The sequence below is a fragment of the Ceratotherium simum genome, chromosome 9 (genome assembly GCF_057802395.1).
Source record: "Ceratotherium simum simum isolate JZ-2026a chromosome 9, ASM5780239v1, whole genome shotgun sequence".
NCBI classification, from domain to species: Eukaryota; Metazoa; Chordata; class Mammalia; order Perissodactyla; family Rhinocerotidae; genus Ceratotherium; species Ceratotherium simum.
In genome coordinates, this window is record NC_141908.1 from 68,626,789 (window position 1) to 68,641,176 (window position 14,388).

The 14,388-nt window shown below is 38.6% G+C and overlaps 1 protein-coding gene across 4 annotated transcripts in view; it reads left to right on the forward strand.

Moving 5' to 3' along the window:
- MYO1B (myosin IB) overlaps positions 1-14,388 on the forward strand; it is a 182,268-nt gene that overhangs the window by 128,314 nt on the left and 39,566 nt on the right. For all 4 annotated transcript variants that reach the window (XM_087435510.1, XM_087435512.1, XM_087435513.1 and 1 more), the window contains 2 exons: positions 4,161-4,247; positions 4,871-4,936. In XM_087435510.1, the coding sequence (XP_087291636.1) occupies positions 4,161-4,247; positions 4,871-4,936 (153 nt within the window). The remainder of the gene's footprint in view (positions 1-4,160; positions 4,248-4,870; positions 4,937-14,388) is intronic.

Consider the following 14,388-nt stretch of genomic DNA (forward strand, 5'->3'; position numbering starts at 1 on the left):
TTTCAACTTTGATTTCTAATTTTAGGTGAGGTATTTTGGCTATGAAAAATACTGTAATTTCATCTATATGTAAATTTGATTTCTAACAGTCCTTTCCTAGGTGTAACTGTTATGTGTCCTTCTTCCTAAATTACTACTTCTGCTGTTATGTCTGTCCAAGTCAGCCTTATCATTCAAAGTCAGATGGTAAGTGGCTGACTTAATCAAGACGATTTGTTGAGAACCTACTCAGCACAAGCCCCCTTGTAGACCATCAGTAAGGACAGAAGGGATTAAGGACGAGTTCATGGAGAAGATGGTTTCTGAGCAAGTCTTGAAGGATTTAGATGTGTAAAGAATAGGCAAAAGGGCATTTCAAAAAAAAATAGTGAGAAAAGCCGGGTTTGGAGTACATATGAGGAAAACGGTTGGTTAAGCTTGGCTTTAGCTTTAGATGCGTAAAGAGGATTCACAGCAGTATAGCTAGAAAGGTTAAGTTTGGGGTCAGAGTAGAGGTCTACAGCAGTAGTTCTCAAACATGAGTGAGCATCAGAATCACCCGGAGGGTTTGTTAAACGCGCTTGCAGGCTGCACCCCAGAGTATCTGATTCAGTAGGTCTAGGGTTGGACCAAAGAATTTGCGTTTCTAACAAGTTCAGAGGTGAGGCGGCTGCTGGTTCAGGGCCTACATTTTGAGAACCACTGTGTTGAAGGTCACACTGAGTTTGGAGGTTTTCAATAGTCAGAGTGGGGACTCTTCAGTATATAGTGATGCCATGAGAAAACCTCTGTTGTTTATAAGAAGGCCCTTTAGGAATATCCGTGTATATATATATGGAAATATAGGGAATATATATACATGGATATATTTTGGTCTGTTTTTATTGTGTTTTACTCTTGCTTTTTAATCGTCCTCTACAGAAACCTGGCCCAGGTGCCGCATACTTCCTAAGCTTGAGTCACCCTGTGTCACTGGGTAAAACTTCCATATTCTTTTAACTTTTGGCATAAAAGAATTTGGCTTGAGATCGTTGATTACTCAGCTCCTTATTCAAGTTTTTTTTTGATGCAGGGTTCTGAGTATTTGTTTCGACCAATCTTATTGCCCACACAGTTTTGCTTCTAGTGAGAAGTGTTTTTGACTTTTCCTCATAACTTCGATTCTTGGGCTCCGTTATCGTCTTTATTGCTTCATGCCTCATTTTCCCTAAGACATTTAGATCTTTCCCCAGATACGACGATTAATATTGAAATATTGGAAAGTCAAGACAGAGTTATTGTCATTCAGCTTCTACCACATACTCTGTCCTTGGCCTCCAAGGCCCCCTGTAATCTGACCCTACATGGCTTATCTCGGTTTATTCCCTGCTAGTTCTCTAAATGCCGTACTTACTTTCACCTGGTGCCCTTGCTCCTGCTTGTCCTTACCCCGCATGTCGTTGCTCGTTCTTTCCGCCTGTCGCAATGGTCCACCTAATTGCCCCTCATCCATGGAGCCTTGCTGGGTCATGTGGGCTCGCTGATTCTCCCTTCTCTGAACTCCTTTTCCTCCTGCAGTTTGGCGCTGCCCTCTGATTGTTCCGTGCATGTTGGTTTGATCTCCCTCACTCCACTGTAAGCTCCTGGAGGGTGGGCCCCATGTCCACGCATCTCTGTGTCCCCACCTTGCCAGACATGTACTGTCCTGGCCACACGTGGTGCCAGTCATCTCTGAAGCAGGTCCCTCCTGGGAGTTTGCTCAGTGAGCTTCACGCAGCTGCAGTAACACAGTCTTTTCATATTGTGCTGAGACTCTGACGTGGTGAATGAGCACACTCAGTGTCTTCCCTCATTGCTACACACCTTATCAGTGATCCTTAAATGGGAATGAACATTCCTGCCCGTACTTTGGCAGATCTTACTGTGGAGATTAGATGGCATGAATCAGACTCAAGAAGTCAGAGCTGGCAAGTTGGTAGCCCCCAGGCCCAGCTATGGCTCAATAGGCATAGTTATTTGGCGAAAGGATAGTTTTTTCCTTTGTTTGTTTTGTTTTGTTTGCTTACTTCTTAAGTTGTGAATTTGAGTGCCTTTAACCTGGAATGCATCCTCCAGCCTCTGCAGATCTCACTACTTCCCGTTCATTTCTATCACCCAGTCCCTGGAAGCATTTGAGTTTGTGACTCGTGGCATAAATATTTCATCAAAGGAAGGAAAGGAGATTAATATTGGCTGTGAATACACTTTAAAAATTATAAAGCAGTTTACCGGAATAAGCTGTGGCTATTAGTTCAATTGCATATTGAAATAGTGGTTTGTAGGAAGCAGGTAGTATACAACTAAGAAAACTGGAAGATGACATTACGATGAGAAAGGGTCTCTTTACAAATACGTAATGTTTTGAGATTATGTGATGTTTTGAGATAACTGGATTTCACAAGGAGAAAGGATTGAGAAGGAATTGTGTAGGCTTATGAAATAATGGTAGAGGAGAGGCTACTTCAAAAATCGTAATATAAATACATCTGTAGACTTACCGTGTGCCAGGCAATGTTCTAGACGCTTAAATTATCTATTTTAAGAAAGTAAAAACTAGGGGCTGGCCTGGTGGCGCAAGCGGTTAAGTGCGCAAGCGGTTAAGTGCACGCGCTTCACTGTGGCGGCCCGGGGTTCGCCGGTTCGGACCCCAGGCGCACACCGAAGCACCACTGTCAGGCCATGCTGTGGCGGCGTCCCATATAAAGTGGAAGAAGATGGGTATGGATGTTAGCCCAGGGCCAGTCTTCCTCAGCAAAAAAAAAGAGGAGGATTGGCAGATGTTAGCACAGGGCTGATCTTTCTCACAAAAAAAAAACAGTAAAAACTAGAAGAAAGGGGATTGGAGAAAGGGTATGCATCTAAATTTAGGCTTCTTTCTCTGTTTCAGCATTTTACATGCACTTTCTGCTATGGAATCGTTACCCACCACCCAACACAGCATTGTGCAGTTGGGTTTATTTTTTGCCAACTTCTAGGTGGATTTTCTACCTCTGACTGGAGTAGCTGCCTGAGACTTAGGGAGAAGGGTTTGGGATTAGCACGGAAGTATCAGATGTAGGGAAAAGGCGCTCTCTTTTCAGCTGCAGGACATTGCTGGGGATGTGTGTGTGTTATTAAAGTTGTTACACTTTAATTAGGAAGAAATGTAGAAAAAGAATTTCCACATAATCTAAGAAATTGTGTTCTTGGTAAAATAAAAAGGTAATGATTTACTTTAATAGTAATAACCAACTTTCTACTTGTAAGCAATGAAGTACACATATGGCCAGAGTGTTAAAAACAACAGCAAAATCCCTAGCTTTTCTCTCCTGAGGTTGCTGACGCCCATCTCGGCCTTCCCAGGAGCACCCGTGTCACACAACTAATTAGCATCAGCTGCTGCACATTCTCAGCACCCAGTGCGTTTAAGAGCTGTTTGGTTCTCCCAAATAAACCTCTTCTCCAGCCTTTGGGTTCTAAGTCAAGGTTATAGAGACATATATGTCTTCTGCCTCTTCTTTGTCAAGTAGCTCTGAACAGCTTTCAAATTAATAAATAAGCAAAGGGTTTTATTTTTAGTATACAATGTATTGTCCAACAACATGTTGTTATACTGCACATTAGGAGGATTTTTAAAAAATGCTCAAAAGATTGAATGAAGCCATTTGAATGTATTTCCTTTGAGTTTCCTTTCCTATGCTTAGGGGTTTAAAAAAACTAGCTGTCATTGTATTACGTATACAATTTTTTATTTTCACAAAACATAACGTAAGCATTTTCCATTTCATTACCTAATTTTCATAATGATCATTCTATGATGACTGTGTAACTTCTCTTTCAATGGGTGTTTATGTATTTATTTTACTAATCCCCTGTGGTTGAACTTCTAAATTGCCTCTGATTCTTCTCTGTTCCATAACACTGAGATGAATATCTTCATGGAGAAAGCTTTTGCAATATCTAGAATTAGTTTCCTGGGATGCAAAAAGAGTATAATAACTGGGTATAAACAATTTGCCTGATTCTCTCAACAGCTTGACTGTTCATCCAGAGTATAATAAAAACTGGCTCTGAAAAAAATTTGAAATAAAAGAGCTTTAAATATTTTTAAAAATATCTTATTTTATTGAAATGAAGGCTTGTGGTAATTGTGAGTGTTGAGTTTTTCTTTTTCTTTTTAATAGGCTTATTATGCTCGTGATGCTCTGGCTAAAAACCTCTATAGCAGGTTGTTTTCATGGTTAGTAAATCGAATCAACGAAAGCATTAAGGTACTGAATCTCTATAACCAAATAAATCAGTGGTAATAAATGTTATTCAGAGTATCAATATTAAGTTAAAGATATTTTAATTTTATAATCAGATAATTGATGACCACTTATAAAGATTGTTCCTTGAAAAGAATTTCCATTGCATAGGATTGAAATTTCTCAAGAGTTCTATCTATTTTGTTTTGCCATGTGTGTTATGAGAAATCTCACTGGTGCATAGAGTGGTCTTTGCAGAGTTGTTCTGAGAGTTAGTATCCTAGGTCCTGGTTGTGGCTCATCTACTTGGCTGAAAAGGTCACTTTACCTCTCCAGCTACTAATATGTTCTTCAGTAAAATCAGGATATTGCACTAGGTGATTTTGAAAGACCCCGGTGTAAGATTCAGTGATCTTTTTTTAAATTAAATATCACTAATGCCTTCTTTAAATGTCATCTATTATTAAAATTTCTGAAAGATTCCATACCAATATCCTATCTTATATGTTTAAAAATAAACTAAGTTACAGTTATCCTCCTAGTTATGAAACACAATTAACTTGTAATATGTGTCTATATTCCTTGATATGCTTTTAGTGTTATATTTCATGCCTAAATTAACCCATTAATTTGAAACTTTTTTTAAGGCACAAACAAAAGTGAGAAAGAAAGTCATGGGTGTTTTGGACATTTATGGCTTTGAAATTTTTGAGGTAAGTTATTTTCTATTTTTTGTATTATCTTTATTAATGTGGAATAGTTGGAAATTAAATTGTATGTTCTATAGACAACATTTAATACAATTAATAGTATAACTTTGAATCTACAAATAACCTTTGTGCAGATGTAACAAATTTGTGTGTGTGTGTGTGTGTGTGTGTACATGTGTTTTAACTGCTGAGAGTCAACGTTTTGGAGACAGTGCTGTTTAAAAAGAACTTCTTGTCTCAGTACTTGACTTTTGAGATTGCAGATACAGAATTCTTACTGTGAAATGTCCAACACGGTATATGGACATTATGCCTGTGGTCATTCATTCATTCATTTATTTGTAGGTCGTTAGGAAAGTGAGGCAGGATAGTGCCACAAAAGATCCAGGAACAAGAGAGACAAATGCTGGCCATGGCCTGGCCAGAGCTGGTCACTTCATCTCTGTTGGACTCATCAGAGGGTCTGCATTAAATGATTTATTGGATTAAGTGATTAAATGATTCAGGTCTCATCCAACTGTGATCTTACACTAATGAGTTCTGTTGCAAAGGTTGAAAAAATTTCTGCTGAAGTTCATAATGAATTTTTTAAAAGATTCCATGCTTATTACAAATTAAATATTTAAACGTTGTATACTTACATTAGAATTTCCTGTTTACCCCCTTCCTAACTTTGACATTTAGAAGCTGTTTTAACGACCTTTTAAAACACTTACTCTCACTTTCAGGAGTGGTATTTTAGTTTGGTTCAGGAACATAACGAGTTGATCAGGCTTCTCCTTTCTTAATTCTCCCTACAAGTAATGACTTGTGAATTCCTTCAAATAACCAGGCCCTGCCCAGAATCACCACCCACAGAATTTACATGTTCCAATTTATCAGGTTCACAGAATCACAGAAAAAACGTCAGCCCATTCCCTGCAGCTAAACAAGGCCTTTCTAGCAAATGCCTTTTTCTTACAATATTTATTTTTGTGATAGGGCCTTCCTCCTGCTTGATTGTGTTCTGCATTTAATAACTAGTGGTAAATAGTTACTGAGGGATGACTGCATGCAAGCATTGGGTAGGTGTTACATATATTGTCCAATTTAATTTTCACAACAACCTCATGAAGGAAGTAGCTGCATTATTATTCTTATTTTATGATGGGGAAGTAAGGCTCTGAAGTAATTCCCTGGAAGTAGCCAAGTAACTCCCCCAAGGTTACATGGCTACTAAGTCGTGGACTCAAGACTTAACCCCAGACCTCCTAAGAAATAATAAAAGGCCTCCTACAGAGCCATTTCCTCACTTTTCCTCTTAAACTCATAGGGTCCCAGCATCTGGAAATAAGGAAAAAAACCAAATGTGATAAGTCTCTGATGCCCCCTGTTTCTGCACCATTGTCATCATTCCACGCTCCTGGCCAGTGTGGGGAGCCTTCCCGGAGTTCGTCTGTGTGCTGGTGGCAGAATGTGGGACACTTGTGCTGTGTACTGGCTGCTGTCCCCGTACTGCCCCTAGAAGACCGCTCTTCAGCACAATGTCTGCTTGTATTGGCGCCCTGTTAGCAGACTCTGCAAAGGAAAGCTTCCGGTCCCTTGGTTAAAGAGGAAGAATTTGAGATTTGTGCATTAGGAGAATTGCTTGAGTATACACAGAAATCATGGTGCCAAAATTAATTTCTTTCTAGCAAGAAAGGTTACTATCACTAAATGGACAGCATGTCCAAGTCATTCTTTACAGTTGGCAGGGAAAATAATTTCTTACCTGGCACATTGCTGATCTAAATTTAGATGGTTTTGTGAACAGGGCCAAAGCAGTGATCTCACTAGAAAGTTAAAAGAAAAAGATATATTCAGTGATATTTCTGAAATCATAGAAACTGATTTTATTTTATTTTTGTTTTGCCAGAAAAAAAATTTATACATCCTTAAGCTGATGGGCAGATGCTTAAGGTCATATCACAATAAATGGGATTTTTTTTTTTTTTTAATAGGACAATAGGGTTGTGATGGGACATTGGTTTGGCTTCATCTTCCAGTTCATTAGCTATGGGAAAAGAGACCCTCACACCACTCAGGGATCTGCGTTATACCTCCTGAGCAGATTTGACCATGTATAAGTGAGGGAGTCATTTCTCAAGTATTTATTCAGTGCCTAATATGGGCCAGATTCCGGTGGTAAACAAGACAAAGATGTTCCTTGCCTGCTAGGAGATTACGGTCTTGGCCCTAAGATTGAGGGTCTGTTGCTGGCGTTCTCATCCTGTCTGTTAGGAAAGTCTAATCAGGAAAGTAGATTACTTTCTAAAAGTGTCTTTGCTACAGACCTAATCAGAACAAAAGTTGGATATTCTGGTTGGAAACACCCTATAACTTGGCACTGGGTGAAACACCCTGTAGCAATCCAGGAATATTTTTCACTAATGGTTAATTCAAGTTTTTCTCCAAGCCCATCCTTCTGAACATGCTTTCCTTCTGCACGGTATATTACCATTTTTCTCAACACTGTTACAACTGTGGACTTTAGCTTATAAACATGCCTGCATTATGTTTCTAAATGCTCTTCTTCCTTTCTTCAGAGGAATACTCCAGCTCAGAAGTTCTCAAACTTAGCTGCACGTTGGAATCACTTGGGGAGCTTTTGAAAATTCAGATGTCCAGGCTGCACCCCAGAGCAGTAAGTCAGAATCCCTGGGTGTGGGGCCCCAGCAGCAGTATTTTAAAGCTCCCAGGTGAGTCCAGCGTGCAGTCAAGGTTGAGACCAACGGTTCCTGTAGACAGGAATCTCCAGAGCAAACTACAAATTCCAACCATATGTGCTATTCTAGCTGTTTGACCTCTGCATAGTATGCCCTTGTAAAACATCCAGCCTCACCTACAGTTTATCTTACCTCATCCTAATCTGTGTATATATAACATTCCTAAAACCAAACACGTTACATTTTTACTCTTCTTAAATAGAACTTTCAGCCAAGGCCAAATCCAGCCAGTTATATGTCTGTAGCAAATCTTATGATGGCCATAAAATCATTAGAAGTTAATTTTCCTTCTCCATGTAGTAAAAGCTTTGATTTTTTTTCCCAATTCCTTGACAGAATTAAGATTTGTTTTTCATTATACAGTCATGCATCACTTAATGACCGGGATATGTTCTGAGAAAGGCACCGTTAGGTGATTTCATTGTTGTGCAAACATCACAGAGTGTACTTACGCAAACCTGAATGGTGCAGCCTTCTACACACCTAGGCTATATGGTACTAAGCTTATGGGGCTGCTATCGTATATGCAGTCAGTCGTTGACTGAAATGTTATGCGGTGCATGACTGTAGTTAATTAGTCTCTGTCCTTCTCAGATTAATCTTCTAAACATCTCTATTTTTAATAATTTATTATTTACTTTATAAATAAATTTGTTTTGGGAGAGGTCGGAATAGAGATTTGGTTGGGCACTTTTAAGATACTTTCACCTGCTCTTGGATACAGATTTAGAAATTCTTTTTTTAATATATTCACGTACATACCCTAGCTGTCATTGTGCATTTTCCTGGACTCTCAGCAAAATTAGAACACATGGAAATGTCAGGAAGCCCATAGATTTAACACTGAGAAGCCAGATAATTAAGACTTAAGAAGTACCACCAGCTGTAGTACAAGAGCTCCGAGTATGACTTCGTAGGAAGCATTCAGAATCTATCAATGCAAAAATGAACATTTCTGTGATATCATCCACCCAAGTGAAAATAAACTTATAGAGTGTAGAGAACATTCTGCCTTTGTTCTTCAGTGAAAATTGACTGCAGGAATAAAGGATTCTGCCTTTTAGAACATCCTGGGCATCACTTTGGAATTGGACAGTAAAGGTCCAGGAAAAAATCTTTTAACATTTCTAATTCTGCCTCACGGCCCCAGTGACAATTCCCATGAAAAGATGTTTCAGCTGAGCTGGTGGAAACCTTTCATTCACTGTGGTCTGTCTCTAAATGGAAGAGGGAGTCTGATGCATAAACCATGGGTGATGACACGTGGGTTTGACTGACAGATGTTCCAGTGCCAGCGGGGTGAATAGCTCTGCCTTGCTGGCCACATGGTATCTGATGCCAGTTTGGAGAACAGATCAGTAGAACACTGATACCAAAAATAAGGTGAAGTGAATTATAAATCACAGAGGAGAAAAATCTAGCTATAAATCCTTGTAGAACAAGTCTAGTTTGCAAAGGAAGAGAATTATAATCCAAACACTCCAATTCTATACAGTTAATTTTGGATGTTCTTATAACTGAAAACATGGCCTTTGATCTCTGAGAAATGTTTATAGCATCTCCATAAAATAACAAATGGTGTTCTTGAAAAAAATGAAATTAAATTCAGAACAATGTTGAGCAATCTAAATTGATTCAACTCTTTTCTAAGTACTTATCTGATAGGTATTAAAATTGGCAGGTAGTTTAAGGGGGAAATCTAATTAATTATTAGTGTCCTGTAGATCAAAGCAGGACAGCAGTGGCTGAATATTTCACTTTTGATACAGTTGAGCTGGTTTCATACAGGCAAAGGGCTACTTATTTTGAATCAGGCTCGCCTTATTCGTCCCGTCCCTGTGAACGTCACTGAAGGTGGCCCGTATACAGTAAGGGTGTGATAGGCTGGATGCAGTGATTGTTCCACATAAAATAAGCTAATAGTTGGGCCAGTGTCAGTGCAGCCTGGTAAGTCCCTCTCATGAGTATAGGATTTTTTTTCTAAATTGTTTTAATGTGAAAATTGATTCTGGTTACAGGCGATACCTTGCATTTCAGCTTTTTGCCTTTAATTTTGTCCTTCGTGTGCTAGAGAACTTAGAGTTGAAGAGGAAGAGACGATTTAAAGTAGATTTTAGAATGAAAATGGTGGGCATTGATACGGTTCATAGTACGTATATGTTCATCTTTGCTCTTGCTTTAACTTTTTAATTCAAAGCCTGTTTTAAAATATTTAAGAATAGCACTATAACGCTGTTTTCCTTAAAACTTCGCATATTTGAGTATGTACCTGGAAGAAAAATGTTATATATTTAAAGGGAAGTTTTCTGAAACTTTAGCCATTCAAGAATTTTTGTGAATGTCTAAAAAGGAGAATATTTATTTATTTATTTATTTTTAATTTTGATTTAACAAATATTTATTGAGTAATTGTTATCAAAACATTAGGTACCGGGGATTTGCAGTAAATAAAACTTGTGTCAGATTTCATGTATCTTTTTTTTTTTCATTTAACAAATGTTTATTGAGTGCCTGTTACATGCCAGACACTGTATGGGGGCTTAGGTTATATAGGAAACAAAATAGACAGTAATCTCTGCTCTCAGGGACTTTACATTCTTTTTTTGTTTGTTTGTTTATTGCGGTAACATTGGTTTATAACGTTGTATAAATTTCAGCTGTACATCATTGTACTTCTATTTCTGCACAGATTACATCATGTTCACCACCCAAAGGCTAATCAACCCATCACCACACACATGTGCCTAAATATCCCTTTCACCCTTCTTCCTCCCCCCTTCACCTCTGGTAACCACCAATCCAGTCTCTGTCATAAAAAGGAGAATATTTAATGTTAAATGTTTTTCTCTTATTTTGAGGATTTTTGTAAAGTTCACTTTCTAAAAAAAGCTCTTCTTGATTTGGGGCCCATTTCTTGACATTGTGATTTTTAAAAATGGATTGTTAAGTACATTATATTTTTCTGTAGAAACAGCACTGTAATTGGGGACTGCCCAAAGGCTTTTCACCAAGTGTAAATCTTCGCTAGGACCACAGCACATTTTAAAGCAGTAATGTAGCCCAAATCCTCTAAAACAATGATATTACACTCGAAGTTCTATAATTTTTATATAAATGTACTGTTTTATTTATTAGGCAAGAGACTTCATTGTATGTAAAATAGAGAATCGCTGACCAACTTATGTTCAAAATTTGACCTCAAATGAGAGTGTTGAACTATAAGAAATATCAGTTAACTGTGTAATTAACAGTACTTTTTGCTTAAATAAGTGATGGTCTTTGTGTTTGAACTGTCCCCCGTTTTCCTACACACAGAATTCACCTGCAAACCCCTTCCCATCCCACCATCCTAATGAGGGAGGCGACAGAGCTGCCTCCTTTATTTTACATAATATTTTCAATATTTATTGTTTTTAAAGAGTACAAGATTTAAATATCTGTCTTAAAGAGTCTAAGACTTCATTAGCCTCCTCTATTGCGAAGAATATACAAATGTAGTAACAGGCCAGTATTTTTTATCTATCTTTCAAAATCATTCCAAGTGGAAAGTTCATGATTGACACTTAGGAGTACAAACCAGTTATGACCTCTGTTGGGAGTATGATTTTCTGTTTCTTTGATGTTAAAAGGAGCTACTCAAACTCTAGAATTCTTGAAAGAAGCCCTGGAGTTTAAAATTTTGGTATATGATATACTTCTAAATATAGTAAATGCTTACTACCCCAAAATACGCTTGGTAAATACAGTGTAAAACAATATAGAACCCAGACACCCTGCTGTTTACCTGTGTTTTCTAGAGCAGTCACTGGGGTGGGGGTCATTCTGAGCGTCATTCAAGGGGACTGTATGATGGAAAATTCTGGATGTACTTGTTTGAAGATGTTCCCAAAAGTTTTAGTTCTATCCCTCAGTCTTTAAAGATAAATGTGGGTTAGACAATGGACAAAAATTCCATGCATGGAGCATGGGTAGAAAACTAGAGACAGAGGAGGTGAGTCATTTATGGGAGCCAGCTCCTGCCCACTTCCTCCTTCGGAGACTGATTCATGAGACTGACACGTGGCAGAGAGTGCCCAGCTCAGGGATTGCTGGCCACCCACACAGTTCTTGACAACCCAAAAAAGTATCCAAATACCAAGTTGCTTTGGGGCTTTCATATTCATGTGATAATTCCTAGACCCAGTTTGGCTATTTTATAAAGGAGAGAGGGAAAACCTGGTGACACTTAATGCCTATATAAATGGAGAAATGCATTGGACCTGTGCAAGTTGCAGCTTGGCTGTTGCCAGGCTGATCCTTAATTTTCTGCAAATTATAAATTTTTGCAAATTATTTTTAATGATTTGTGAAATCCCATTTCTCCAAAAATTTGGACAATGTCAGCAACTTAAACTTAGATTACAAGAAATGTGGTCGCCTTCGTGTTCAGCAGTAGTGATTGCTCTGGCGATTCATGACATGTTTTGGAGGCCGTGAGGTATGTTTGCAAAAGATGCTGAGATATTTCTGTGGGGAAGTATGCTGGTTTCTCCCTTGATAATTATGTTATTCTGTTTTTGTTTTTGTTCTTTAAGCAGCAGCATAAGGTCGGAGAGTCAAGTTTTTGCTGTTAGACCATCTCGAGAACACTCTCCTTACCACCTTGTTTGTGTTTGAAGGGAGGACACAGCATGTATAGCACAGGGGTGGCTTGCTGTGGTGGGGAAGGGGAGGTGCTCTGGACCTTGCTGAATCCCATCACTCTTTACGTGACCTGCCAACTGCCTCTGTCCCTGACTCTTGGGGTGGATGTGTCATACACATTTTATTTTTCCTGATAATTTAGGAGTAGAAGCATTAGATTCTGAAGCCTTAGGACTTCAAACAAATTATATGGTGTATCACTATTTCAGTCAAACTGTTTTTATCCTGAATGGCTCTCACCTAGCAGAACTGCAATTCAGACACCATATGTAGGTATTGTGGCCCTGTCTTTTGAATAGATCGGACTTGTGTCTTGATCTAAAGTTTTTATGCCAATCAGAAATACAGCCTGAATGGTAAAATCTGTCGTTTGCACCATTGAATACTATCAATAAGTGTTTACTTTTAGAAGTTTATTGCAAATTAAGAACTGACTGCATTTTGTGTAATCTGTCCCTTTTTGCACCAGAATGCAGTAAGTATGAACTGTTTGCAGTGACGGTCTGTTGCATGCTCCTGTGTTAATAGCTTCTCCAACTGTGTGAATTTTGCAGTAAATGGCCATTGATTAACTGTGTGGATATGAAGTATAGAATTCATATAGGAATTTTTAAACATTGAAAGGAGATTTAATTTAGCTCTAACTTCTTAGGTTGTGTTGTAATTGTGAAGCTTTGCCTCTGGTTTCTAATCTGCTTGTGTGTATTTCATAGTCCTGTTCAAGTTGTTCAAGCCACGTAATATGTCTACGGACGCTGGTTGCTCTCCCCTTCCTTCTCCTCATTAGTGGCCATTTAAAGATTTAGCATAATTTTGTTTAAATAGCTCCATGGGCACAGACTTATTAAATAACAGAAAAGATTTACTCCATGAATTGGTTTTCTAAAAAGCCAAAGATCTGTTCATATAACCATTAAAATTTTAATTTTATTATGTTTTTAATTTGTGGTAGTAGATTATATAAGGATCTATTTTACCAAACCAAGAAAACCAGACTTTGTCATATATGAAATGGCCTTATGCTGATTATAATAATAATAAGGCATCTATACCAGATTGACTTCAGCTTCTAATCAAAACTGTTAAGCTCCCAGGTTTGGGGCATATAGGTTTTAGAAGTTTTGTGTGAAAATGAATACTGGGGACTGCCCTTTGTGTCTACCATATTTGTCAAAAGTATTGAAAATAAATGTGTGCCCTTTAGTAAGAATTTTCAGGATTTTAAAAGAAAAACAGCTTTTATCCTTGACTACACTTAATATTAAAAGATCAGTCAGTGACAGTGTCTATGTGTCATTTATGGTTTAGGGTTAAGAGTTTCCTCTGATCAGTTAGTTCATCACTGGTGATTAGAACTCCTGCGCTGACTTCCAGGGAAGAATGTGGTCAGATGCTGCATCATAAGTATCATTTTAAAATTTGTCCTGGGTAGGACCAAAGTTGATTTTTTGCTTTCATCATCCATGGAGAGATTTGCAGGCCAGTTCTGTGTATTCGCAGGGAGTGGTGAGCTTCAGTTCCGCTGTTGCCCAGGGACCCTCATAGCTCATGAGGCCAGGACTGGCCGCCTCAGTGGGAGAGGAGTCAGGTTCATCAGTGGTGGGGTCATACCGTCCCTTGCTACCAATGCTGCCGTCTCTTTGTCTGCAAAGAGGAGGGATAGAGGTGAAAATAACTAGTTTTACGAGCAGATCTACCTCTTCCTGGAGGGTGTGGTTCTTGGTTAAGTGTGTTCATTCAGCAGACGTGCATTTTGTGTCCTCAATATGTACAGCAATACATGAAGCCCTGTAGATTGTTCCGAAATGATTGAGGCAAGGATCTTCCATCGGAGTTCAGAGGAGATATCTCTAACATGAAGGAGAAACTGCTGAGAATCATAAGAGGAATAAATGTGTGAGCCTTCTGAGAAGAGAGAGATTGTTTCTAGTGAGGGAGAAGATTTTGATGTGCTGATTCCCTCGGGTCTCCATTTTGTAGGCACCTCATCCGTTCCTGCCCTCATCAGATACATACTGAGTACTTACT